Source organism: Fusarium keratoplasticum, chromosome 3 (genome assembly GCF_025433545.1).
Source record: "Fusarium keratoplasticum isolate Fu6.1 chromosome 3, whole genome shotgun sequence".
In the NCBI taxonomy this organism is placed as follows: Eukaryota; Fungi; Ascomycota; class Sordariomycetes; order Hypocreales; family Nectriaceae; genus Fusarium; species Fusarium keratoplasticum.
The window spans coordinates 1,930,182-1,953,654 of NC_070531.1; the positions used below are offsets into that span (position 1 = coordinate 1,930,182).

At 54.4% G+C, this 23,473-nt stretch overlaps 7 protein-coding genes across 7 annotated transcripts; 4 read left to right on the forward strand and 3 right to left on the reverse strand.

Moving 5' to 3' along the window:
- Positions 1-168: 168 nt before the first annotated feature.
- Positions 169-2,997, forward strand: NCS57_00398200 (Endo-1,3(4)-beta-glucanase; the record flags this gene model as incomplete). The annotated part of the gene is made up of 6 exons (XM_053053959.1): positions 169-1,752; positions 1,804-1,948; positions 2,002-2,300; positions 2,357-2,445; positions 2,500-2,924; positions 2,981-2,997. The coding sequence occupies 6 exons, from the start codon at positions 169-171 to the stop codon at positions 2,995-2,997; spliced, it is 2,559 nt and encodes an 852-aa protein (XP_052916119.1).
- A 2,131-nt stretch (positions 2,998-5,128) lies between these two features.
- NCS57_00398300 (Vacuolar calcium ion transporter) lies at positions 5,129-7,730 on the forward strand (the record flags this gene model as incomplete). Its single annotated transcript, XM_053053960.1, has 6 exons — positions 5,129-5,135; positions 6,088-6,381; positions 6,442-6,653; positions 6,710-6,940; positions 6,992-7,508; positions 7,564-7,730. 6 exons carry the CDS (start codon positions 5,129-5,131, stop codon positions 7,728-7,730), a joined length of 1,428 nt encoding a protein of 475 aa, XP_052916120.1.
- A 994-nt stretch (positions 7,731-8,724) lies between these two features.
- NCS57_00398400 (uncharacterized protein) lies at positions 8,725-11,502 on the reverse strand (the record flags this gene model as incomplete). Its single annotated transcript, XM_053053961.1, has 3 exons — positions 8,725-8,907; positions 8,965-10,989; positions 11,041-11,502. 3 exons carry the CDS (start codon positions 11,500-11,502, stop codon positions 8,725-8,727), a joined length of 2,670 nt encoding a protein of 889 aa, XP_052916121.1.
- A 439-nt stretch (positions 11,503-11,941) lies between these two features.
- Positions 11,942-13,423, forward strand: NCS57_00398500 (uncharacterized protein; the record flags this gene model as incomplete). Its single annotated transcript, XM_053053962.1, has 2 exons — positions 11,942-12,294; positions 12,346-13,423. The coding sequence occupies 2 exons, from the start codon at positions 11,942-11,944 to the stop codon at positions 13,421-13,423; spliced, it is 1,431 nt and encodes a 476-aa protein (XP_052916122.1).
- A 369-nt stretch (positions 13,424-13,792) lies between these two features.
- On the reverse strand, positions 13,793-15,733 carry NCS57_00398600 (Lysine--tRNA ligase; the record flags this gene model as incomplete). The annotated part of the gene is made up of 3 exons (XM_053053963.1): positions 13,793-13,803; positions 13,863-15,109; positions 15,162-15,733. 3 exons carry the CDS (start codon positions 15,731-15,733, stop codon positions 13,793-13,795), a joined length of 1,830 nt encoding a protein of 609 aa, XP_052916123.1.
- Positions 15,734-16,199: 466 nt separating this feature from the next.
- Positions 16,200-18,258, reverse strand: NCS57_00398700 (uncharacterized protein; the record flags this gene model as incomplete). Its single annotated transcript, XM_053053964.1, has 2 exons — positions 16,200-17,565; positions 17,639-18,258. The coding sequence occupies 2 exons, from the start codon at positions 18,256-18,258 to the stop codon at positions 16,200-16,202; spliced, it is 1,986 nt and encodes a 661-aa protein (XP_052916124.1).
- Positions 18,259-21,293: 3,035 nt separating this feature from the next.
- On the forward strand, positions 21,294-23,392 carry NCS57_00398800 (Chromo domain-containing protein; the record flags this gene model as incomplete). Its single annotated transcript, XM_053053965.1, has 8 exons — positions 21,294-21,303; positions 21,468-21,645; positions 21,694-21,736; positions 21,790-21,869; positions 21,925-22,285; positions 22,336-22,408; positions 23,292-23,314; positions 23,372-23,392. The coding sequence occupies 8 exons, from the start codon at positions 21,294-21,296 to the stop codon at positions 23,390-23,392; spliced, it is 789 nt and encodes a 262-aa protein (XP_052916125.1).
- Between the last annotated feature and the right edge of the window lie 81 nt (positions 23,393-23,473).

Sequence of the window (23,473 nt, forward strand, 5' to 3'; positions counted from 1 at the left end):
TTGTGAGCATGGCCCTGGGCCCAGTGCATTGTTATATGAACCATGGATCCCCTTCCCGTCAGACATCCTGATTGAGCAAGCCATCGCCTGTCTTGTCTTGCAGAGGTTCCAAACTTCTCGATCAAGGCAGATCCCTTCCTTTAACTTCTTATTCACTTTCCCTTCACCATGAGATCTCACAGGGTTCTCCCGATATGGCTCCTCTGGCTAACCCAGGGACAGGGGTTGACCATCCCCAACGCCGACGACAACTCGGCCGATACCTGGCAGGACTCCCACCAGGAGTTCAAGCGAACCATCGCGACTGAGGACCAGGAGTATCTCACAACTTACGCCAAGGACGACATTATCCCGGCCACCGAGACTGTCGACGTTAGCACCAGCAAGGCGCAGACTGGAACTGCCATTGTTCTTCCTTCTCTCTCAGACGTTGAGCCTCATACTGAAGGTTTCATTGTCACCGACCTTTACAACCCTCTTCAGACTGAGGCTCCTATTCTTAGCACCTCCATTTCGAGCCCATCGAGCCTACTTAAGCCTGTTGCATCCCCCACCAAGAACACTCAACCTTCAGGCCTTTCCAAGATGGCGACCAGCAACGACATTTTCGCCAACCCTATCGACACCAGCGCTCCTCTGGCCATGTTCCAGAGGAAGGCTGACCACCCGGTTCCTCGTCTGGGAATCTCTAAGTCGGGACCCCTCGAGACCAACAAGTTTTATTCCAACTTCTACCTCGGAGACCAGAAGAGCCCGGTCTACACATACCCTTATGCGCTCTCGTGGGCTGCCGGTGCCGGTGCCGCCGCGAGTTGGGGTATGGCGATTTCTCACGTCGAGGCCAGCCAGCGAGTTTACGGTCCACTTCAATCTAACAAGGCTGTGGAATACTACGTCAACCCTGTCGGCATTCAGTCCATGATCATGTCGGCCAAGGAGCTGGGCTCCAAGACCACCCTGACCATGGACTCGATCGGCCCTCACTATGCCAGGGCTATGCTTAGAAAGGATAGCTCTTCTGCTCCGGCCATCACCTTCCCTCTCGCTCAGGGCAGTCTCTTCACCACTGCCTACTACAGCGGCGCCACGCCCTTTATCCAGTCCAGCGTCTACTTCAAGAGTATGACACAAGTGGCAAAGGACCCCAAGACCAACGTGCGCAAGTTCAACTTTGTCCTCGAGGATGGTACCACTTGGCGACTGTATGCGTACAAGACCAAGGGCGATCCTCTTAACCTGACAGTCACCAACAACGGTCTCGCCTCGTCCAGCAAGCCCTTCTATGGCTTGATCCAGATCGCCAAGGACCCCAAGTCGAGCAAGTCCGAGGCAGTCCTTGACAACGGTTGTGGCATCTACGCGACTGGCATGACCATCAGCGGTTCTGCTGTCGGTACTAAGGGTACTTATAGCTTCAACTGGAGCAAGTCCGGCCACACTTCTGGAAACCTCTGGATGTTTGCTCTTCCTCACCATCTCACCTCATTCGACGCCGCCACCACCGCCAACATCCGGGACTACAAGCTTCAGACTCCCACCAAGGGCGTTGCCACGATTGTTGGAGGCACCAAGTGGACCATGGTCGAGCCCTCGATGCCTGTCAACATGGGCTTTGCTCCTTGGGATCCTTCCACGGGCAGCAAGGGACTCTCCACCAAGGCAAAGACCACCATCAAGCCCATCGCGCAGTCGGAAGTCTCGCAGGACATGATTGCGCAGACCAACCTGGACTCGATGTACTTTTCTGGAAAGGTGAGTTGTGGCTTTGACGATATTTAATCATGATCTAACAAACCTGCGTAGGCTCTGGCCAAGTTTGGTACTATCATCTATGTCATCAACAACCTCTTGGGCGACGCTGCTCTGGCCCAGTCTGGCTTGGCTAAGCTCAAGACGGCCTTTGCCAGATTCGGTACAAACAAGCAAAACTACCCGCTTGTCTACGAAAGTAAGTAACAAGATCTTGAGTAGATTGGAATAGTGACTGACTTGATCAATCAGCCGCTTGGGGCGGTCTCGTCTCATCTGCGTCCTATGTCACCGGACAGTCCGGTTCTGACTTTGGAAACACTTACTACAACGACCACCACTTCCACTACGGTTATCACATCCTTGCTGCTGCCTACATTGGTTCTATGGATAGCAAGTGGCTTGCTGCCAACAAGGCCTATGTTAACAGTCTTGTTCGTGACTATGCCAACCCAAGCAGCACGGACAAGTATTACCCCCTGTGGCGAAGCTTTGACTGGTACCACGGCCACAGTTGGGCCCATGGCCTGACCGCTATGTGGGATGGCAAGGTGAGCTTGGAACATGTACTTATGATACTGAGACAAGACACTGACAGCCATGATAGGACCAGGAATCTAGCTCGGAGGACATCATGTCTGTGTATGCCCTCAAGATGTGGGGTCAAGTGATCCAGGACACCAACCTGGTTGCACGGTGAATTGGAGATGTTGTTCTTGCAAGGATTCGGACACTGACGATGGACAACAGAGCCAATCTGCAACTAGCCGTCATGACACGGGCTATGCAGCAGTACTACTACTATACCACGGACAACGTCGCTCAGCCCAGCAACTTTATCGGCAACAAGGTGGCGGGTATTCTCTTTGAGAACAAGATTCACCATACCACATGGTTCAGCCCCAACATTGAAGCCATCCAGGGCATTCACATGATCCCCATTCTGCCCCCTTCAAACCTGGCCCGAACCAAGACATTTGTTCAGCAGGAGTGGGATACCTACTTCAGCAGCGGCCGCGTTGACAAGATCGACAATGAATGGAAGGGCATCATCTACGGCAACTACGCGACTATTAACCCTAAGGCGGCTTGGACCTTCTTTACGAGCTCCAAGTTTGATGCGAAGTGGATCGATGGCGGTGCATCAAGGACGTGGTTCCTGACGTACGCTGCAGGTGAGTTTGACTCTGTAGAAGCGGTGGCAAAGACAAGGCTAACAACTGTGATACAGCCCTCGCCGGCATTTAATAGACTGAGGCGGAGTCGAATAGAGGCCGCGTCATGACGGATATCAGGGCGTCGGCGGCCGGCCCTTTCAGGGGTTTGGCCATCAGTGCTCGAGACGGGCAACTGTGTACAAAAAGATGGGCATAGAAGAAAGACAAGATACCTCGACGGACAGAAAGATTTACTTTGTATATTGAAAGAGGAGACAGAATGGGTTTTCGTATTCTACTGGCGTTTAGAGATGGGGAAGAAAGATGGATGGTTGGATTCCTGACCTCGCCAAGACGGGAGGCAGATGCAGTACCTTTGACAAGGTTTTACAATTTCATTTTTTAACTTACTATTCACTTCACATTCATCAATTTCAGTCCAGTTCCGAGACAGACTTGAGAGGATTGGGAGTTTGACAAGGGCCTCGGCCCAATAAGACGCGACGCATGTCGCAGGTTGTCTCGAAACTTGATTTCCTTGGAAGATGGGGCCGAGAGATCGACGACGCCTCATGAAAACAAGCATTCCCGGGTATCCGGGGTCGATAGAGTTCGACAGCCAACCACTTGACGAGGGTGACAGTTTGTGCTCTTTGCCTCGTTGGGGGGAACGAGGCGCAGCTGTAGATTTGCGACATGGGGGCGGCAGTTTTGCAGATTTCGATGGATTCTGAGATGGAGTGCCAAGACAAAATGATGTTTAACACTGCCCTGGATGGGGCTGTTTGGTGGAGATCGGCAAGGGGTATTTGACGAAAGAGATGGTGACGATATCGAGGAATTGATTTTCGCTTGAGGGTGTATCAAGCTTCAGTGGACATTGATGGAATGGGGCGGACATTAAGCGCGGGACACAGAGAAGTGAAAGCACAGCCAATGACGTACCGTGCTCATTTCCAGCCAAGTGACGATGTTTGATTCACTGCATTTTTAACCCGCCGCGAGCGGTGCTTTGCCTTGACGTTTGCTGCAGCTCTATCGATAAGGTTGCCATGGAACCCCAATGAGTTCCGGACCGACGGCCCCGTGATGCGTGTCACAATTGGAATTGGTGAGCTGTTGCAGCTGCAGCGATAATCCCGGCAACGTCGGACTGGACTGACGAGGAAATGTGCGACAGACGGGGACTGCGGGCTGGAGTGGGTAAGCGGACGTTTCTATGGTAAGCTGATGCATATGAGGGTCAGATTTCATTTGTACTTTGGGGCCTCTGCATGTTTTGAGAACGATGACGACGGTGATTGTATTTCGCGTGGAATTCCAAGTTTTGAAGCGATAGCAGAGTCTGTTTGTATCTAGCCGTCGTGCGTGTCCTGGTGGCTGCGACGCCAAGCAAAAGAGATTAAGTCGAATAAGCTTTTTTGCCAACCACGCAGAGACCACCACCATCAGACAGACACTCAAAAGAAAGAGGTCGAGATTGGCTTGGCGGTTGACGTCTTGTCCGTGGCTCGGTTCACAGTTAGTATTAAGGTTTCTGCTGAGCCACTGGATGGTCAAACACGCCTTGCCCTCGCTGGAATCGGCGCTTCCTGGATCTAGACTGGGGCCAAGAAGCCGAATGTCTGAGCAACAGTGACAAGCGCAAGAAACAGGCCCCAACTGGAGCTCCCTAGCTGAAAGAAAGACGCTCACCCCTGTACAACATGTCACTGACGGTGGATGCGGTGGGGAACTCAGGGAGCTCTCAGCGGGTTGCGGGCTGGTTGCCGGCCAACTCGACCTCTTTTGACCAATCACGGGCCGCCTACATCAAGCTCCTTCATCAATGTGGGTCGCCGATCTCGACCCATGTCCTACGTCAACGTGGGTTCGAGCTTCCCACTTCCCTTCTTCAAACCTGGCGCAAAGGAGGCCTCCTGGATCTTGAAGCTCCGTACCACGTTTTTTCTCTTGCACATTCGCCCCAAACACCATCTCGAATTCAGGCTGTGCTCCTTCACCGCAGCTGATAACGTACGCGCTTTCACACCGACAGAGCAGAGCTACCTCGTTGAGCGGGGTTGATTTGACACTGCCCTCTTTGAAGCAAAGGTTCTTCGCTACGCGCTCTACCCGGCTCGTCCGTCCGTCTTCTCTTCGTCCGCTCCTTTCGCCCTCGTGTCACATCGCGGGTTATCTATCAATTTGAATCGCGAGAAGCTTCAGCAGACGCGGTAGCCATGGTTTGTGAGTAACCACGACTTTACTACCTACGTATAACCTTTTCGCCTGCATCTCGCGCCGTTCCCGTTTCCAAGGCACGAGATAGAGCCGTCTAGAACGTGTCCCAAGTACCCAGGTCCATGGGAGAGATCGGCAACTTGTAAATGTTGCATCTTCCATCCTCTTTATCCATCCCATCGTCCCCTTCTTCCCATTCCGACACTACAGTACCACACCCCCCAGAAAAACGCCCGACCCCTCCCAAGTGCGAGTCCCAAGTTGCTAGCTAGCCTCCTCTCCACGGGCTGGGCGCCACTCACGGGCACAAGCGAAAGAGAGAGCCCATATTCGAGCCAAATCTTGGCCAACCCTTCAAACCCTTCTCTTCCCTTACTCCCCAATCCTACGGACACGGGAACGGGAAAGGCAACCGCATCAAACGATACCCCCGACCCTGCAGAGTGAAGCGATCTGAGCCGTCGAATTGAGTGAGTAGGACCACTGGCGGACAGTGCCCATTCCCTTGCTTGAGCCTTGCATTTGAGTTCTTTCAACTTTGGGCACTGGCTCTCTTTCATCCTTACTGAGGCGCCTCTCCCTCGCCTTGTCATTCATCCCCAGCCCTACTTTCGCCCTCTCTCCATCCCTTTGCAAGCGCCAGCCCCTTCGGGCCATCTTGTCTACAAGCTTCAATTCCGCAGATCACACGAGGCGCAGCAGGTTGGCCTTTCACAAACGCAGCCAAGAAGTCCCTTGCTGGCCCAGACCGGGGCCTAGTCAGCCCAGCAGCCAGCCTTGTTCGGTTGCTTTCCTGTTTCAGACAAGAGGCCTTTGTGCTGCTCATCTACCCTTTGCTGTTGGTCCCAAGCATCTTGTCCTGCTTAATTGCTTGTTGTGCCCTCTTGGCTTGTTTTCAATCGCATAAACGACGATTTCATTTACTGACTATGCCGGTGCCTTGATTCGCCATCAACAGCTCTTCCATCCTTCAACCATTACATCAGACGTCAAATGTCTAGCAGGTCTTCGCACGCGGCCGACGAGAACTCGCCGCTCATCGCCAATGGCGGTGCCTCGTCGGCCCTTCAAGATACCCTCGGCCATGTCCATGGCAATGGCAATGGCAACGGTCACATCAGCCTCAGCCGAGGCTCGAGCACCATGACCTTTCTCTTCGACTCGAAGCATACACCGGGTCTCGATAACCAGAACTTTGCCTTGAGGCATCTCGCCTACTCATGGCATGTCACCAAGGTGACACTTCTTAGCAGTATGTTTGCGCTCGACTTGAAAACACACTTGGTCGCATGCGACTGACTCTTCATCACAGGCTATGTCAATTTCCTCCTGGTTATGGTTCCCATTGGCATTGTTGCCGGCAAGCTGGGCTGGAATTCCACCGCCGTCTTCACTATCAATTTCTTCGCCATCATCCCCCTCGCCGCCGTCCTTTCGTTTGCGACCGAAGAGATCTCTTTGAAGCTGGGTGAAACAATGGGTGGTCTGCTGAATGCTACTTTTGGAAATGCCGTCGAACTGATTGTGCGATTCCCCGCGAGAAACTTGGGCTGGATTCAAGATGCTAACCATATGCGCAGGTCAGCATTGTTGCGCTCAAGGAAAAGCAAATCGACATTGTCCAGGCCTCGATGCTCGGATCGATTCTCTCTAACCTTTTGCTGGTGATGGGCATGTGCTTCCTGTTTGGCGGTATGATCCATCGCGGTCAGACTGGTAATGGTACAGAGCAGGTCTTCTCTTCGGCTACTGCTCAGACAACCTGCTCGCTCATGACACTTTCGTCTGCTTCGCTTATCATTCCCGCTGCCGTATGCTCCCAGTTTCAACGCTGGAAATCAACCGACTAATATTTGGTGTAGCTGTACGCTGTTCTTGACCAGGGTGGCTCCAGGGACAAGGATCAGAGCATCCTTACTCTGTCGCGCGGAACCGCCATCATTCTGCTTCTCCTCTACGTCCTTTACCTCGTCTTCCAGCTTCGCACCCACAGCAACCTTTTCGATGCCGAGAACCAGAACGCTGGTGGCGAGGGCGAGGAGCCTGAGGAGCCCACCCTCGGCCCTGTCAGCGCTGTTGCCGTCCTTGTTGTCACCACCATCCTGGTAGCCATCTGCGCCGATTACCTCGTTGGAAGCATTGATAACCTTGTCGAGACATCGGGCATCAGCAGGGCCTTTATTGGTTTGATTTTGATCCCCATTGTTGGAAACGCCGCCGAACACGTTACCGCTGTCGTTGTTGCTATCCGGGACAAGATGGACCTGGCCATGGGTGTTGCCATTGGCTCCAGCATCCAGATCGCTCTTCTCGTCACTCCTTTCCTTGTCATTGTTGGCTGGATCATTGGCTCTGATATGAGCCTTCACTTTGAGACCTGTAAGTTTTGGACAACCCGCAGTTGTACGAAATGTTGGATTCTAACACCGTCTAGTCCAAACCGTTGCCTTTTCCGTGTCCGTTCTTGTCGTCACCTACACCGTCCAGGACGGCAAGTCCAACTATCTCGAAGGTGCTATGCTTCTCGGCCTCTACGCCATTATCGCCTTGGCCTTCCTCGTCACCCCTAGTGGCATCATCGACGGCAAGATTGGCGCCTAGATTATATCACCCGCTCAACCTTTTTCCATAACCGATATTACCACACTTCAACCATGTGTCTCTGGATACCGGGCGACGTTGGATGCTCCGCAGCTACTTGCGAAACTGGGCCTAAACTGGGCAGTAAAGATGGTCCTCAGGAATCTGAGGACGCTAGCCACAAGCTTGCCCACGATAATTCGAGCCGAATTTTTCATATTTGTATTACTAGGATCAGACAGTCCTCTGGATAGGACTGGAAAACTGAAAACAAAGAGATTCAAAGTGGGGAGGGGAAGAATTGCGGAAGGGGAGAAGAAGAGGAAGGATTACTATCGCCGTCGCGCATTTTCGTTATGTCAAAAGAGGGAGAAGGAGAGGGTTTATGATACTAACTGTTTAGTCGTAGTCCGCATGCTTTGCAACCGCTTTTCCTTCATGTTTATATCATTGGACTGCAAGGTCGCCAAGAGGCGACGGGTACGAAGGATAGCTCAAATAGGAATTAAAAGCATTGAAAAGATGTCAATTGTAGTCGCTATTGTTCTTAGACATATTGTCTGTCTAGCTCAGGTGATAAGTTGTTTGAAGGGTGTTCCGAGATATCCTAGATGGGTCGGCATCATTGATGAACTAATACGTTATTGCATTTGTCTAGAAGACTTTGAGTTTATTTGGTAGTGAACCGCAAGAAGTCTGACGGTTGAGGGACTAGTCTGAATAACCTACGCATGGGTGGGCTTATGTACATGCATAGCCATCAAGGCGCTTACACTGGATCGAATGAGGACCTGTGTACATGTCGAACTGAGCATGGACCTATTGGATTGGATGGTGGTGCTTTTCATTCATTCATTCACACGACCAGGCAATGGAAATCCTATCTAAAAGCCTTGATCACTGGGTCTGCATGGCGTCGAGGTGGATGGAAAGTTTAATGCAACGGTGGCGCCGAGGATATATGCTCTCGTCTTTGTTTCTATTCCAAATAGGCAATGCAGGTATCTCTCTATGATCAGATGGTGGGCTTGGACATGGGCGCGATGATGCCCTGCTTCATGAGCACGCGAGGCTTGGTGCTCTCCTGGAACGTCTCCTTTGTCATCCACTCGGGGCCGACGGGCAGACGCAGGGAGCGCTCGTACTGCTGGCGGGACTCGAAGGGGTGAGGGAGTTGTGAGGCGAGGTAGCGGTCGTTCTGGTGGCTGTTAGTGTTGATTCTTGTAGAACAGAGGAGTTGTGTGTGGGTTTTTACCTTTTTGATCCGCTTCTCGTTGATTATCACCTTGTCCAACTTGGCATCCTTACGGTCCTTCTTCTTGATGCCCTCGACCTTTGTCAGGAACCGGCCCTGATGCCGCTTCTTCTCCTTTTCGCTCACGCCGTCACCGACCCATGAGCCCCAACCAGGGAGAGTATTATCAACGACCTTGTCATCGTCCTCTTCGGCAACGTCTGCCTTTTCGCGCTCAAACTCGCCGACAACGTCCTCGCCCGCAAAGGCACGCGCCACCATCTCCTGGTCGCGGATCGCGAGGGGGAGATGCTGGTCAGTGTCGGATTCGGCATCTGAGGCTTCCTCGTCGGGCTTGGACTTGCTCTTTGTCTTGCGGGAGGAGGCGACGATGACGTTGGATGAGAGGTCGAGCTCGCCGACGTTGGCTGCCGACTGACCCTTCTTCTTGCGGCGGGTTTCACCGCGGGACCAGGCGCCTGCGGTTGATGAGACGGTTCGAGAGGAGTCGAGGGATGTGATGTTGGGGATGGCAGGGTTGCTGCCCGCCCCGTTGGTAGTTATCACCACATCATCGTCATCGTCATCCTCTTCTGTTGACTTTTGCTTCTTGGCCGCCCGAGTTGGCTTCTCGAAAGTCGGCTTGAACGCCTGACCCTCAGCGGCGCCGTACTGTCGACGACCCACCTCCTCCATCTCCTCATCGCCGTCGCCATCAAACTCCTCACCGTCGAGCTCTCGTCGGATCTGACGGATGAGGGCGTCGTTGGCCTCCTTCTTGGCAGCCTCGGCTTTTTGCATAAACTTCATGCTCATGAGGCCCTTCTGCGGCACATCTTCTTCTTCCTCAAGAGCCGCCAGCTGTCGCCGCAGCGAAGCATCTCCGTTGTCAGAGTCGCTATCAGATTCTGACGACTCATCGGAACCACCGGCGCGGCCCTCTTTCCTCCGCCGAAGCTCCTCGTCCTTGCGGGCCATCTCTGTCAGACCGGCTCGGAAGTCGTCGTCCCACACGGCTCGCTTCGTCTTGGAGCCGATCTTGGCCCACTTGCTCTCCTTGTGCCGCTGTCCGACACGTTCAAGCGCACGACGGCGATCCTGAGCCAGGCGCTCTTCATCAGAGTCAATCTCACCAGCCTCCTCCATGGCCTCCTTGGTAGCCATCTCATCACGCTCGCGTTGCTTCCTGTGTACGCGGTGGTAGGCCTTGCTCTTGATCTTCTTGATGCGCTTGGCCCTCTTGGCCTCGCGAGAGTTGAGCTCACGCTCCATGCGCTTCCTGGCCAGCACCTCCTTGCGCGTGAGTTCATTACCCTCCTCGTCGTACTCCTTCTCCTTGGGCTTCTGGGGCTTGTCCATGGTAAGACCACTCTGTTCCATGATGGACATGATGGCGGATTCGAGCTCGTTGCTGGGGTTCGCAGTGGTCAGGGGTCGAATTTCAGTTGTATCCAGACCAGCAGTGGCCGAGTTCTGTGGTAGAGGGAACACCAAGTGCTCTGCTCTTCGGTTCTGCTTGACTGTGTCGTTCCACCGGTCCAGTGTCTCGTTTGTCTTTTCGTAGGCGGCGCTCCGATCCAGGCGGTCCTGTTGTCGCTTCGCCAGGGGGACATCCAGCTTCTTGGCAGCACCAGGACGCTTCTCCTTTTCTTCCTTGTTCATGAGCTTCATCGACTTCTTGACATTGGCATCGCCGATGCCCGAGAGTCCCAGGTCACTCAGGCTGATCTTGGTTTTTGATTTGGGCTTGTCCTCCTCGTCGTCCTTCTGACCACCGTAACCTTTGATCAACCCCTGAAGAGCTTCTAGCTTCTCTGGGTTGGCTTCTTGATCGTCATCATCGCTGTCGTCGTCCTCGTCATCATCATCCTCCTCCTCCTCGTCTGAAGCATCGTCGTCGGATTCTGAAGAACCAGACTGGTCCTTGCCCTCAGGCTCTTCGTCTGAATCTTCTTCAAACTGATCGAGCGCTGTTGCTAGGTCAATGGCGTCTTCGCCAAGTGTTTGACCCTCGTCGTCCTGGGAATCGTCCTCCGAGTCGTCATCCTTTTCAATGTCAGCTTAGGCACATGCCGTTTAGCTCATGAGGGAAGCTACCTCTTGATGTGTCGACTTGCTCCCGCGGAATGTGTATCCCTGGAACTTTTCCTCGTCGCTATCACCAAACGCCTCGTCACTCTCAATCTCAGAGTCCTCATCGTCTTCTCTCAGACCGCCAAGCCGCCACTCATTACCCTCGCTGTCGCTTCCGTCCTCGGCGCCACCGTCGGCGGGTCGACTGGGCCTCTTGACCTTTTTCCTCTGGGGCTCATCCTCCTCCTCTTCCTCATCCTCGTCGTCATCTTCGTCTCGGCCGTGCTTCCTCTCGCTCTCGATGTCGGCGTCGAGTTGCCTCACGCGGGGGGTCAGCTTCTGCCGGGGCGCAAAGTTTTCCTGGGCGATGCCAAAGGCGTTGAGGGCGTTCTTTTGCGAGCGCGCCTTGGACTTTTTGTTGTTTCCGGTATTTTTGGCCTTGGGATTGGCCAGGAGTGATCGGCCGTGAGCCTGACGTCCGCCCATTTTTGCTGGTGATGTAAAGTTGGCAGCTCGTAAATGTGCCTGCCTTGCTCCAATACCTCTGACACTTTTTTCGCCAATATTTTCTGCCGTTCCAAAAAGTTTGGGCGGTGAAGTGACCCTTGGCTTGGCGGGGCCGACCTTGGCCGGTGGGGGCACTTACGGAGATGCGGCCTATCACTGACGCCTTATTCCCTAGCTCCTTCCGTCCTGTCCAGGGTGACCCACCCCACGCGGACCTGGACCGGCGCCGAACCCCGAAAAGCACCATCGCATGGTCGAATTTAATATTTGGTTCGTGGTTCGTGGTCCTCGTATGACCGATTGACTGACTGACAGATTGACAGCACAGGCAATTGGGCCACCGCCTTATCTTCCACCTCTCCCCTCCAATTCCTTTCTTCCTTCCAACACCTTCAATTGCCCTGTTTTGCTCGCAATCATGGCGTCCTTCGCCCCCGGGTTCCGGAGGTTATTCCTCCAGGCCTCGGCCTCGGCGCCCTCCAAGTTCTTCGTCTGCAACCAGTGCCTCCGGGGAGCTGCCCCGCGGACCATGCCCTCGCGCATCCTCAACCTCGTCCGGTCTCGCTCCTACGCCGATGCTGCCCTCCGCAAGCCTCTAGGCACCGTCGCCGAGCAGGTCTCTGCGCGCGCCGCCCCCTCCGTCTCCCAAGTTGCCAAGAAGGCATGGCCTGAGACCACACACAAGGGCGTTGGTTACTGGCTCATTGGCAGCGCTGTTAGTGTCTTTGGTATCGTCGTCTTTGGTGGCCTGACAAGATTGACCGAGTCTGGGTATGAATTGCACTCCTAAACATCTCATATGCTGTATCTGACCTGATCCAGCCTGAGCATCACTGAATGGAAACCCGTCACCGGTTCGCTCCCCCCCATGTCCCAAGCCGACTGGGAGTCCGAGTTCGAAAAGTACCGCGCCTCGCCCGAGTTCAAGCTCCTCAACCCTCACATGGACCTCGAAGAATTCAAAAAGATCTACTTTATGGAGTGGTTCCATCGTGTCTGGGGCCGCTTCATTGGCATGTCGTTCGTCCTGCCCACCGTCTACTTCATCGCTCGTCGCAAGGTCACCCCCAGGATGGCCTTTAACCTCGCTGGAATCTCTGCTCTCATCGGTTTCCAGGGCATTATCGGCTGGTGGATGGTCAAGTCTGGCCTCAAGGATGACCTGTTCGCTCCCGGATCTCACCCCCGTGTCTCTCAGTACCGCCTGACCACCCATCTTGCGACCGCTTTTATCTGCTACTCTTGGATGCTTCTCTCTGGTCTCTTTGTCCTGCGCAACAATGTCTGGATGGCCAACCCCGAGGTTGGTATGAAGGCTGCCAAGGCCATGTCCAACCCCGGTCTTCGCATCTTCCGCCGTGCTGTCTTCGCCGTCGCCGCTCTGACGTTCATCACCGCCATGTCTGGTGGCCTTGTCGCCGGTCTCGACGCTGGCCTCATCTACAACGAGTTCCCCAAGATGGGTCTGGGCCTGTTCCCCCCCAAGAAGGAGCTCTGGGACAAGTTCTACTCGCGCAAGGAAGACCACTCTGACCTCTGGTGGCGCAACATGCTCGAGAACCCCAGCACCGTCCAGATGAACCACCGCATCCTCGCCGTGTCTACCTTCTGCTCCATCGTCAGCCTGTTCATCTTTGCGCGCACGAGGCGCATAAAACCCATACTTCCGCGGAACTGCAAGCGTGGTTCCACTGGCCTGCTCCACATCGTCTCGTTCCAGGTCGCTCTCGGCATCAGCACACTCATCTACATGGTCCCCATCTCCCTGGCCGCCGCTCACCAGGCTGGCAGCTTGGGTGTCCTGACCGTTGCCCTCATGTTGGCGTACAGGCTGCACGTCCCCAAGCCCACCCTCCGTCTGCTCGAGCAGCGGCTGAAGCAGATGCAGCTGCGCAAATAAACGAGATGGCATGATGGTGGTGTGATTGCACCAGAGGACGTGCTTTCACCTGTAGAATCAGAAATCGAATGTATATTATTATGGAACCAACCAACAGCACAAATAGGAACGGGATAGGAAGGAAGGGGTGTGTAGATGAGTGGTCTGAGTTGATCAGCCGACTTAGATCATTAGAAGCATTGTAGAAAAACTCGACTCTAGGAAGCATCTTGTTAACAAGCCCTCTAAGGCGGGACATTTCTTTTTTTATTTCTATCTCATATGAGACTGCATCTACCGTCCAGATCTGATTTGGAGTCCTAGTGTAACATAACTTCCGTGCTCATGACATATTCTTTCATGACATGATGCCTCGCTTCGATTTCCATTTTACTTGTGAGCTACCCATGGCATGTTAGCGACTGCATTTGCAACTAGGCCAAACAGGGATATATCTTACCAATGCCCTCCTCGGGCATAGGCTCAATGCCGACCACCTCAGCAGCCAGCTTCTTCGCATCCGCCTTGTCGTCCTTCATGAAGGGGAACGCAAGGACCTCGCGGATGGTGTAGTTGTCAGTAAGGAACATGACCATTCGGTCAATACCCATGCCCCATCCACCGGTGGGAGGCAGACCGTACTCGAGCGAGGTGCAGAAGTTCTCGTCGATGAGCTGGGCCTCGTCGTCACCCTGGTCCTTCTGGCGGGCCTGCTCCTCGAAGCGCAGGCGCTGGTCGAAGGGGTCGTTCAACTCGGTGTAGGCGTTGGCAATCTCCTTCTTGCACACAAAAGCCTCGAATCGCTCGCAGAGACCGGGGATCTCGCGGTGGTACTTGGCCAGAGGGCTCATGACCTGAGGGTGGCCGGTGATGAAGGATGGGTTGACGCACTTCTCCTCAATGTACTCGCCGACCAGCTTGTCGATCATGCGGGCGTTGGTCAGAGGAGGTGTGCAGTCGAGCTTCATCTTCTTGAGAATACCCCTGAGGAAGTCGTTGGTCTCCTGAGTGTGGAGCTGATCACCGGGAGGGAACTTCTCGCCAGTCGCCTTCTCGAGCTCGGGGATCATCTCATAACGGGGCCAGGGCTTCTCCCAGTTGACCTCGTACTTCTCGCCAGACTGGGTGTGGAAGGTGGTCACGTAGCCACCGGTCAGGTACTTGACCAGGCCCGAGACCATGTCTTCGGTGATGTCCATCAGGTCGTTGACATCGGCATAGGCCTGATAGAACTCAATGGTGGTGAATTCGGGGTTGTGGGTGAGATCGGCACCCTCATTGCGGAACTGACGTCCAATCTCGTACACTCGGTTCAGGCCACCGACGACAAGCATCTTGAGGTACAGCTCAGGGGCGACACGCATATACATCTGCATGTCGTACTCGTTGTGGTGAGTGGTAAAGGGCTTGGCGGTGGCACCGCCAGCAATCTGGTTCATCATGGGAGTCTCGACCTCAACAAAGTCACGCTCGTCAAAGTAGCGGCGGATCCAAGTGATCATCTTGGATCGAGTGACGAAAACATTGCGCGACTTCTCGTTGCAGATGAGATCGAGGTATCGCTTACGGAATCGCTGCTCGAGATCCTTGAAGCCATAGTGGTCATCAGGGAGGGCGTGGAGACAAGGAGTCAGGAGAACGACCTCAGTCGCAAAGATAGACAGCTCGCCCTCCTCACCCTTCTCGATCTTGTTCTTGGGGGCAGTTCTAACCCGCATGTCAGTTTCATCTCTTATCAGTTCTCTACCGGTCTACCAACCTGCCGGGGTATCCAATAATGCCGATAATGTCACCTCGGCGAAGGTGCTCGTGCTGGTCCTCAAAAGCAGGGGCGCCCTCTCGCACCTCCTGAGCCTGGCACAGAATCTGAACCTTGACGCCCTCTGTCCGGACATCGTAGAAGAGGAGCTTGGAGCCCGATGCTCGCTTGCCGTGAACTCGGGCACCGATCTGGATGATCTTGTCCTGGACGCTCTCGCCAGACTTGAGGTGGCCGTAGTCCTGGACAAAGTTTCGCAGGTCGTAGGTGACGTGGAACTTGTGGGGGTAGGGGTTGGGGCTCTTGGTCTCGCGGAGCTTGTTGATGTTCCTCGATCGGATCTCGAAGTACTGGTTGGGGGTGAGATCCTTCTCAGCGGCCTCAGCGCTTCCGGCCTTCTTGGGAGCGGCCGCGGCGGCAGGACGAGCGGCAGCCTTCTTCTTCTTCTCCTCCTCCTTCTGGCGGGCCTTCTGGCGCTTCTTCAGCTCGGTCTTGGAGACTCGCTCACCAGTGACCTCGTCGAGGTGCAGGTTGGCGACCTGCTCGGTCGGGGGGGCAGCCTCGTCAGCCATGATTGCGTCTGGTGTCGGTCGGTGAAGATTGAATGGCAGGAAATTCAGATCAGACGTCGAAATCTCTGCTGCCGACAAAATGAGTCAAGGTCTGCTGTTGTGACTCAGTGGAACAGAGTCAGGGCATGGGTTGGAGGGGCAGGGGAAGGAAAGAAAGTGGTTGTGCGCGCCACAATCGCGGGGTAAATTTTCAGCAGGCCATGGACCAACCAAGTGGCTCAGCCACTCACTTGATAAGAATGAAGGGAAGCGTTGGGGTATGTATCTAATTGTTAGAGACGACCACCTGCAACAGGCAATTGTCAACCATGGGTGATAGCAACAGTCTTGAATATTGGTCGTATTAACACATCATGAGCAAGATATTACTACGCTCAGAGATCTTTCATCATTACGTTTATGTCACCCAAAACCCGCCCGTGCCGGGCATTACGCCGTATCCTCAACTATCGGGATAACGGTCCTCCTATTCCAGGTACATGGGGTCTCCGCGGACCCCTTGCATGGCCATTGCCATGTCCGCCCCATGCATGGCTCCGTTCTGCATCGCCATATTCATGTTGGGCATAGAACGGCTCATGTTAATCGCTGTCCGCCCGACGGGGCTTCCTGTCCCGTTGGGCATCATGAACCGGGGATCCTGCGCGCCTCGCTGTTGAACGGGCCCTCTCGTCCGCGGCACCTCAAGGGTCGCTTGCTGTTGAATTGGTGGTTGGGGTTTGACAGGAGAGGTGTTCATGATGGCGAAGCTGTCATCATCCTCCATCTCGGCGTCAGCATCCTGGTCGCTGGTCTCCTCGATGGATGGCGGGCCGGTTGTAGAAGTTGTGCGAGAAGCTTGTTCGCTAGGCGCACCGTTGATGCTCGTCGTCGATAAGCGCTTGGCGAGCTGTGGTCGTTGTTGTTGCGATTGTTGAGTCTGCTGTTGTGATGGCTGTTGTGGTTGCTGCGGTTGCATCTGTTGTGGTGTTTGGATCTGGGGCGGCGCTGGCGTCTGAACTTGAGGTGTCGGGTGTTGAGTGCCATTGACGGTAGGAGGTGCTGGAGTTGGGGTGGCCTGGTCTAAAGATCGTTGGGCTCCCATTCCGGTCGAACTGGCTCTGGACGAAGCGATGACGCTCTTCCATCGCTCGATGGAGCGTGAGACTACTGAGCTGAGATCAACCTGACTGTCCTCCATTGCAAAGCCGAGCGCCTTTCCACCATTGACTGCCTGTTCATAAGCAGCAGCAATCAACTCCCGCTCCAAGGGAACAGTAACTGGAGTCGCAAGCTTGAATTCTCTGGGTTGTTGTAGCTTGTTGAGTTGCTCAATCTGGGATTTGAGGTTGGCATTCTCTTGCTTGAGTCTGTGGTGTTGCTCCTTCATCTTCTCGGCCTCCTTATGCTTCCTGCCCACACCGCGGGCTAATTCTAGTACCCAGAGCTCTTGTTGCCGTTGGACTGGCAATGACTCCCAGACTGTGTATGCTGATTGCAAGTGTTCGTCAACCTGCGCCTCGAGCTGCTCGGCAGTCTTTTCCGCTTTTCGGACCGCCTCGCGAACGTCTCGGAAGTTGCCTGCGGATGGAGGGTACGTGAACTCTTCCATAACAGCAGTGGTGGAAGAGGTACATGTAACCTTCCAGGCTCGGAATTCTTCCTTGAAAAAGGCCTGGAGCGCGTCGAACTCGCGCTGGCCGGGAGATTGGACGGACCATGATGTCGACGTGGGATGCTGAGTGGACGAGAAGAGGGTCGGGGGCGGCTGCAGGCATTGGAGGGTAAGGGCAGGGAAGTCGAGGGAGAGGGGGTCGAAGTCGAACGGCATCGAGTTGTTGTCGAGCTGCACCCTGCCGTCAAGTTAGCTTTAGTCTGGCAAACAGCGCGCGCCACCGAAGCACGGGAGAGATTGATTTGACGTACTTGGCCGCCCTCCAAGAGCTGAGGAGCTCCCGCAGTGCGAGCTCCGCAGCCCGTGCCGTGTCCATGGCATCCGACAGCTTCTGTTTGACGTCGAATTGGGCCTTTTGAATGGCCTGCTTGCTCACGGTGCGCTGCATACCGGGCCGCTTCATAGGCTCGGGTGTGGCGTCGCCCTCCCAGCTGCCTCTCTTGGGGATATCATTCATGACTCCCGTCGCTTCCCAGGTTGGCTGGAAGGGGCCCGAATATTTCATGGTCGTATCAACTACGAGCTGGTTCTCCTTGGCAATTGCGGGTGATCGGAACCCGTCACTTTCGGGGATGGGCGTGTCCTTCTTGACAGCTCCCTTGGGGGTTCCCACTGGAGTCGAGGCATCCCGCCTCCCGCCCAGCGAACCTCGCGGCTGTCGTCTTGTGATACCGCCGCGCAGCTTCCTGATAGCGTCGACATCGTGGATGCCATCTGGGGGCTTCGGGTTCTTCTCCTTGATGTACAGATCGAGATGGCGGCCGAGCGAGGACGAGGTGAAGGCTTGACCGCAATAGGGGCAGTTCTTGTCTTTAGGGGCGCCAACTTTTGGGGTGCTCGAGTCGGTGGTCTGGGGCGTGGAATCGGGCATGGTGGACAAGCTTCAGGGATGGGACGAGAAAAGGAGAGAGGATGGATAAAATGAGAGAGCGAGAGAGAAAAATGTCACAAAAAAACGAGCGTGGGAAATGGAGGCCTCGATACTACAAGAGAGTAAATAGCGACTGCGGCTCCAGTTGGGGAGCTGTACAGGCGTGAATCATAAGGAGCGAGCGAAAAAAGGTCGATCGAATAGAAGCAACGAGCGTGTTGGGGTCGAGACCTCCAAAAGGGGACGGGGGGTTAATGGACGGGGGAAGAGGCACGAGACGAGCCGAGCTTTGAAGTCGTGGTTAGAACATGAGACGAGGAGAAGGAGGGATAAAAGAAAAGAGAGACTCGAAGAGAGAGAGAGCGAGAGATACGGTAGAGACGAGAGAGGGACTAAAGGGGAAGCCTGTTCTGGTATCGCTGGGTTTAATTATTCTTTTTTTTTTTCCTACCCTTCCATTTTAAAATAAAGCCTCCTCCATTTTCAGGGGCGGATCCAACAAAGGTCCATCCATCTCATTCCCCCTCAAGACTGGACCCCCCCGGCCGACCTACGGTAAAGGTGGCCCCCCCAAAAATGGAGTGGAGGGCTCCAAGGGACCCCCAGATTGGCGCCGTTAGCACCGACGGAACCCCTGACGTTTAGTGGCCGTCCCGCCGCCTGGATGTCTCTCCCGTCGCTCGCTTAGCGCTGATCGACCACTCTAAGAGGTCAGTCCTAGCGCCGCCGGGACTCTGTGTCGATGCGTCCTGGGATCGTGGTAGGGCAGTTGGCTCTTCTCTCTGGGGGTTCTAGTGACCGGGTCGAATCTGAGTTCCTTACGTGGTCATGTCGCAGCCGAACTGTCAATAATAGAATGCTGATTGCCATGCCCTGCTCTGGGTGATTGCGCAGGTACGTAGTAGGGTTCTCGGGATGGTTGAGCGACAGGGTTGACTCAAATCGATGATGTCCTTACCTATCACTTTTGCTCGGCAATTGGCTTGATCGACTCAGGGTCGCCAAGGGGCGATGACGGGAGGCTCCCGCTATAGCAATCGACATAACTAATAGTACAGCAGCCTCAAAGCCTCCATGACAGTTCGCGCTTCAACGTCAATGTCAACTCGTCAACCATGATGGTTACACTTCGGTCCCGGCAGAGTCCGGCCTCGGGATCGCACCCGTGCCTCTCTGCAACGACCTGCGGGCTTGGCCTCTCGGACAGACACAAGATTACACGGTAAACGCGACAGGCAGAAACACGAAATCTAAGAGGCACAGGTGAGGCTAAGGCAAGCTGCCGTTTCGTTGCGTCCAAGTAAATTTCACATTTGGCTGCATGGCGTCCAACCTTGGGGCTCCCCTTTTTCGCCTTGTCGTCTGCCAACAGTTGGATATGACATCCATGAGATGAGACGTCAAACAGTCTCTGCCGGCAAACTCGTCATGCTCGCATAATAACACGATTCCCGTCCCTCCGCTGCAGAGTCAGCACTTGCAAACGTAAACGGGCACAAGGCACGAGGCAAGCAATCATGTCCGTTGCGTCTGCCCGGACCGACGCAAACCAAGATTGAGATGAGCCCGGGGAAGCAGAGACTGGACCGCTGGCATCGGCAGTCTCACAGCGCTAAACGCCCAGCCCCGAGCGGATTGGCCAACGGGCGACCACGGATGGCCGCCGACAAGGGCATGGGTGGCACCGACCATGGGGTTGCTGGTTGCTGGGAGTTTTGCTGGCTCCAGCCGTTCTCAAGAGGAGAGGCCAACCTGCAACACCCTGGTCCGAGACACGGTGAGCTTTCTGCATGCCCCTTAACCACCGCAGAAAACCAGACGCCGTATTTGCTTAATTACGCTCTGCAGCTGCTGGATCCTACCTACAGCTCGCCGCTGAGGTCTTCGGGCCTTTGACACTGGAGTGCTCGGCAATTCGTTCCCGTCTTCTGTCTTCTCTTCACTTCACCTCGGGCGCCTCACCACCCGACCCACCGCACACCGACGCCAGCCTTGAGCTCGCCCCTTGGAGTAGCATCGGTGGCCCCCCAGTTTCTCGTAAAACGCACAAACGTCTATTCCGTTTTCAGGAGCTAGGACCTCGGAGGGAGAGGAGCTTGGGTCTCTCTGAGCGTTAGCCACCCGCTGCGGTTTGGTCGTCGTCGATAAACTCTCGACCGTCGGCTTTTACCCCTGAATGAAAGCCGCAACACGCGCCTATCAGGGGTCGTAGATACGGCAACTAACTTGGGTGGGCAGCGAAGTAACCACTGGCGGAGGACACAGCTGCCCTCTCAACCCTGCGCTAGGCCCGTTTTGTTTTGCAGATCGCGAGGAGAATACGTATCCATCCATCCAATGCGCGTCTAAACGTAAACGTAAACGGAGCTGGTGTCGTGCTTACCATTGAAGCGTTGTGTTGGTTGACATGCAGCGTCCCCTTACTAGGTCTTTCAGCCGTGATTGAGCAAAACGGGGCTCACTGGCGAGGTTCCTGCTTTAGTGCTTCGGCAGCTTAAATTAATACCAGCTGATTTATGCCATGTTTGCTTCTTGCGCTGTTCCAGAATCCGGGCAAGTTATGCCATCCGGCCTCCCTAGCGTTTGTCTGCTCATCATTTGGTGCATTAGGGCATCAGGTATGACCTCAGTTGTCGCAGTAGTCGAATGGGGCCGTCTTCTAATGCATCACAAACGGATGTTATGGGCTGCTGAGGCTGTGAAGGCACGAGACAAAGCAATGGGCAGACAGAGTCATACCAACGTGCATCTCAGCTTGTTCGCACCAAGCCATCCTTCAAACGGCCAGAGTCATGTGGATGTTGGTCGTTTGTTAGGATCACGTGCAGCTGAGCCACATGTCAAGGTCGAGCCACATCCCCAGCCCCTCCAAAAGTGGGCAGTAGCTCTTGCTCTCTCGCATGGCTGGAAGTGGTTTCTCTCAGGAAGTTTTGTTGCCGCTCGCGCAAACAAGCTGATTACAACATAATTCAAGCTCCATCGTTCGGAGCCCGGCCTGCAATTCCTCAAAACCGCTATTATCGAAATTCTACAAGATGCCCCCAGGTACGTTGAACCTTCCATCTCCGACACCGCTTCAGCGCTGCCTCATCCGAGCCTGTCGCGCGGGACGAAAGATGAGCGCATCGCGATCGCGTTCGGTAGGAGCCTCCATAACGCCGCCCTCCCTTATCGCAATCGCTTCAGCGCAATCGCTAACCCCCGCGAAGCCCTTAGTGAAGACGATTCCTCTGATGCCGGCGGGTTCTCCACTCCCCCGCGCGCGACGCGAAAGTCGGCCTCGGCTGGCGCAGCCTCGGATCCTAACGACGATGTTGATGCCAATGGCGAGGATTTCGATGAACAAGACGAGGAGGGAGAGGAGGATGAAGACCTCGAGGAGGACGAGTAAGTTGTGTGTTGGCTGTGCACTTGCGCAATGCTCACGCGCCTCAGGTATGTTGTCGAGGCGATCAAGAAGCACATCATCGACGACGACGTGAGTAGAGGTTTGGCCAATTTCAGCGCGGACACGGCTGACGGCGATCATAGGGAAGCTTGAAATTCCACGTCAAGTGGGAAGGATACGATGCCGTGGCGGACATGACATGGGAGCCGGAGGAAAACCTCCAGTAAGTGAACAAAGCTGCTCGGTGCGGTGGTATGTCGACTGACGGGTTTTTGCAGAGAATCCGCATCAGAAATCCTCGAAGAGTATTTTGCCAAGATCGGCGGACGAGAGAAGATTTTCGAGCAGACGGAAAAAGCCAGCAAAACCAAGAAGCGTCGGCGAACGACAAATGGCACCCCAAGCACAACATCAACAGCGAAGCGGTCTCGACGCAGCGCAGCGCATCCGGCCGACACAACACCTCCAGCGACTGCGAAGAAGTGGAGTCCTCCAGCCGGCTCGTGGGAGGACGAGATCGAGACGATCGATGCTTGCGAGGAAGAGGGTAGTGGCAAGCTGGTTGTCTATCTGATCTGGAAGAATGGCAACAAGACGAAGCATGACACTCAGATCATCTACAAGAAGTGTCCACAAAAGGTAAGCGAAGCTGATGGTGGTATGGAAATACACAGACTGACACTCCTTAGATGCTCCAATTCTACGAGCGACACGTCAAGATCATTAGAGAGGAGCAGAAGGCGCAAGTGGACGAAGCTGAGGGTTGATGAGATAGTCATTATGTTAAGACTGGGCTGCTGGAGCCTGCTTGAGCAACGCGCTCTGACCTCTGACTTGAACGGCGTTTGGGCGATCGATAAAGGATCGCGGAGTGGTTCTTCTTTTTGTTGATTTTGTCTTGTCTGTCACGCGGAACGGAAACGGTACCATTTCACCATATCTGGAGCCAACCCCTGAGGAGTTCTCGACATGTATCGAGGGCAGGTGGGGTGGTGATGATATGGGCGCATGGGAGGGAGTATTTGCTGATTTTAACGGTGCATTCACGCTGAAAGACACGTCATTTACGGACATGAGAATGGAGGAGTTGTGCTGTAGAATTGGTGTCGTATTTTCGGTGGTGAATTGAGGTCAATGGATGTACGGATATAATGGCAAGGGTTGCCACTCGTCAATGAATTAAATGGATGCAATCAATTAATGACTGGCCCTGAAACAACACGCGATTTATCGCGACTGTCGACTTGGGCTGCAAAGAGGGTGACGTTTTCTGCGAGGCTGGGAAACCTCGGCAGGGTCGCAGCGTGTCAGAGCCCCTGGCGACCCCACCAAAAGAACCCCTGCATGGCCTGTAAAAAGGTCTGGGCGCGACGTGAGAGCCCAGCCTTGCCATTTAACGCGTCGGCAGAGGAAGAGGAAAAAAAAGTCGGGTGGCGGGGCAACGACTTATATAACTGACAGAGGCGAGTCGCATACATTCCAGTTTCCCTTCTTGTTCTATCGAATTATTATAGAGACGAATTATCTTGACGATACAAAGAGACGATTTATTCACAGACACGAACGACTTGGAACGAATTTACTCTCTTCTCTTGGATCATCTACTTTGAACTACCTGGTTGGTCAACTCGCAAGTCACCTGCAGCTGCACTCAACAAAGTCTATTGGGTATGTCGATTCTTGTCATGCGAGCAAGCAATTTCTGATTTTCTAACTGTTTCACAGCCTGAGACATCTCCATCTTGACATCTCTCCCTAGACCAATTCCTGGATCGACATTTTTCTTGTCTCGACCAGCCCGAGACATTCTCCAACAGCCTGTCTGCT